Genomic DNA, 3,513 nt, shown 5'->3' with positions numbered 1-3,513 from the left:
GTCCTCCCCCCCCCCCGCCCCCACATTCATATGTTAAAGTCCCAACTCCTAGTAACTCAGAATGTAACTTTATTTAGAAACAGTCATTACAAATGTAAATAGTTAAGATTGGGTCACACTGGAGAAGGGGAGAACCCTATTCCAAAGTGACTGGTGTCATTAAAAAAGGGAGAAATCTGTATACAGATATATATTTGGGGAGAATGCTATGTGCACCTGAAGCCAGCCATCTAGAAGGCAAGGAGAAAGGCCTGGAACCAATCCTTCCTTCCCAGCCCTCAGAAGGTATCAATTCTGCCGACACTTTGAGCCTAGACTTCCAGTTTCTAGAACTGTGAAACAATATATTTCTACTGTTGAAACCAACCAATTTGTCATACTTTGTTATAGTAGCCCAAAGAAACTAATACACTTCCCAGATAAAAAAAAAAAAAAACAAGCTCTGGCTTTGCAGACTAGCTTCATTTTCTTCAGTTCCAAGGGATCTCTGCTCCTACTCTACTTTGATAAAATCAACTACCTTGGGCTTCTTAATTTGCGGGCACACTATTTTTTTTCCAGCGCTACCCAAAATGAATCTGTCAAAATATTTTTCAAAAAGCCCTTACAAGATATCTGGGTATGTGTAATTCCCTAGCACCAATATAAAGAAAGCAGTGATCGAGAAATGTTTTATAAGCTAGGCATGGTTCCTTGTTTCCACTATCCAATGCTCTATAATTCTTGATTTGTGTAAAACACAGGTAGAAGCATCATGTCTATCCATTCCACCCTCTCTGGGTAGTCATGAGGACACATTAAGCTATCAAAAGGGACATGCAGCAGTGAAAACCAAGCACAGTCATAAGGAGCTTGCTAATTGGGTGGAAGCTCCCCAAAACATACTCTTTCTTCCGGGCTGACTTCCGCTTCTCTTCGTTGACTTCATGGTTGGCATCCCGTAGCTTGACCTCACGATCTGAAAGGCTTGCTGGAATGATGTCCAGCTCCAAGTCCTTATTGTCCTACAGAGAGAGATGGCAAAGGTCGTCTCGGAGGTGCTTTGGGAGAGCAACTCACCAGAGTTAGGGGAGGTGGTAGAAGGCAAAATGAGAGGAAGATATAACAAAGCAAGTTCAGAAGATGGGGAATCCTGCAAATGGTCACCTACAGGTACTCTTCATCAGGAAATACACAGTTTTCTCCAAATAAGAAAGATATAAAATGTTCAGGTCAAATGGTTAAGGCTAATGTTCATAGCAAGGAAAAACAATTAATGCATTTANGAGAGAGAGAGAGAGATAGCATGAGCAGGGGAGGGTCAGAGAGAGAGGGAGGTACAGAATCCGAAGCAGGCTCCAGGCTCTGAGCTAGCTGTCAGCACAGAGCCCGATGCAGGGCTTGAACCCACAAACTATGAGATCATGACCTGAGCTGAAGTCGGATGCTTAGCTGACTGAGCCACCCAGGCATTCCTCGTGTCATATTTCCCTAAGGATTTTGGTCCTGATTAAATCTAAATACACACACACAGAGACACACACACATATAAATTAGTCTAAGGTTGGTTATTAACTATTAAAATAGTGTGAAAAAGAAACACTTAAAGACATAAGAAAACTTTCATTTGTCAAGGGAAAATAATAAAAGCCAATATTTTTATTTAAACGAGCAACTTCCCTTGGAAATAGAGAGCTAAATGATAGATTACTAAATTTTCTAGTTGCTTATCACTGCTTATTTCAACCACTGTTTTGTACATATACAGGGTGGAAGCCTTTAGAAAAAAATCACAGTTTAAAGCCTGGGGGATATGTTATTATGTCTCTCAATTTTAGTGGTTTAACTAGTTCACTCTCTAGTCTGTTCTGCTTCAGAGCATGAGCCTATTTAAAGATTTAAGAATTAGAAATCCTAGGATTAAATTGCCAGCCTATATTTAGCTCTTAATTCATAGGTTACCGACCTCTATTACAAAGAAGAGATTAAAAGTCAGTCTTCCTTTGATTCATGGCAAATAGTATCTCTTTTCAGTTGAAATGTCAAATAGCCTTTGCACACCACATCCCTTATTCTTGAAAGAGCACTATTATACATACTCGGGACCCTAACATTTGCTGATTAACATAATTGGGGGGAAGATGGTACTGATGAAGCCAAGGTAAAGGGTTTAATCCTCAAAGGCAACAGTTAACTCTGCACCTAGAAAAATTCTGTTCTGTAGCCACGGCTCCACCCCTGGTCAGCCAATTTTGCTATATAGTACTAATCATGAGGGGCTGAGGCCAGTGGTTCACCAAGATCCATCCCTTCCACTAGAAAAACCACACAAGTTAAGTGTTCTAGGGGTCAATAGCTCAGAAAGACTGCTCTGGACAGCTCACTTCCTTCCATGGTAATAAGAGCAGCAGCACAGAGAGGGATGAGAAGGGAAGATGTCCCGGCTAAGCAATCCCTATACCTACCTCTGTGTTGACACCGAGGGCTTTCTCCAGGGAGTACCGGTACTTTCCCATCCTCAAGGAGAAATCTCTGTAATGCTTGTCCACTGTGGTCACCCATTTTCTGATCTCTGTGGCATGTATATGGCCTTTTTCCACAAAGCTATCAGCCAGTTGAATCAGAAGCTTCACCTTCTCCTTTGTTTGCTGTCCCAAAAGATGGTCTTAAATTACTAGATTACATTTACTCTCATGGTCCTTCACTCCCATCCCTCTTTCCTTCACAGCAGCCACAGATCCTCATTGTCTGCCTGGGTTTATAGCCCAGCTGTCACTTACTAGTTGGGAGATCTTGAACAAATTAGTTAAATCCTCTGTGCCTCAGTTCCTTTATCTGCAAAATAGGGATCATAATAATCCTACATCATAGTTTGTTGTGAGCATTTCATGAAATGACAATGTAGAATGCTCAGAACAGTGCCTGGAACATACTGCTCACGTTAAGAGCTCAGGAAGCAAAACATGTTAGCCATCATGACTACTGTAAGAATCTTACACATTAACATATTTATCAGTTCACAGAATAGGTTAAAGTCACATGTGATATCCATTTGAGTCTTAAAGCATCTCTAAATGGTGGATGGAAGGAGGTGGTGTGGGTCTCTTTGAACCACAGATGAAAAAACTGAGGCTTAGAGAGGCTTAGGGCTTGTCCAAGTTCATACCACCTGTGAGTGACACAGCCTGTTTGCCTTTGGACCACAGTGTCTAGTTCTCTCCCTTCATTGTATTGGCCTGAAGTGGGCTTTGTCAACAGGTAAGTCGGCACATGCCAGGATCTAAAGAAATCCAACACATTTAAGAGTAAAGTCTGTCCCTTTCACTACCAGGATCTTGAGAGAGACAGAGACAGAGACAGAGATTAGAGTTAATGAAGCCAGCATCTACTATAAGGCTAAGTAAGGTAGAGTTCTGATGTGTATTGGATTAATTTCATTTCTAGTAAGAGTTTGTTCATCATCTACTCTGTTCACACCACTGTGCGAAGGGCTGTGGGGACAGGCTTGGGGGGGGGGTTGGTGAATAAAAGAAG

General features: G+C 41.6%; 1 protein-coding gene across 2 annotated transcripts in view; it reads right to left on the bottom strand.

The window, feature by feature from the left end:
- Window positions 1-3,513, bottom strand: part of LOC144234340 (kalirin) — a 479,489-nt gene that overhangs the window by 62,307 nt on the left and 413,669 nt on the right. For both annotated transcript variants that reach the window (XM_077767624.1, XM_077767625.1), the window contains exons 22-23: window positions 2,445-2,627; window positions 886-1,004 (exon numbers count right to left, since the gene is read on the bottom strand). In XM_077767624.1, coding sequence (XP_077623750.1) covers window positions 886-1,004; window positions 2,445-2,627 — 302 coding nt within the window. The remainder of the gene's footprint in view (window positions 1-885; window positions 1,005-2,444; window positions 2,628-3,513) is intronic.

This window comes from Crocuta crocuta, unplaced genomic scaffold (assembly GCF_008692635.1).
Source record: "Crocuta crocuta isolate KB4526 unplaced genomic scaffold, BGI_CrCroc_1.0 scaffold45, whole genome shotgun sequence".
NCBI lineage: Eukaryota > Metazoa > Chordata > Mammalia > Carnivora > Hyaenidae > Crocuta > Crocuta crocuta.
Note: the sequence above shows the minus strand (reverse complement) of the source record. Positions and strands in the feature narration are given on the sequence as shown.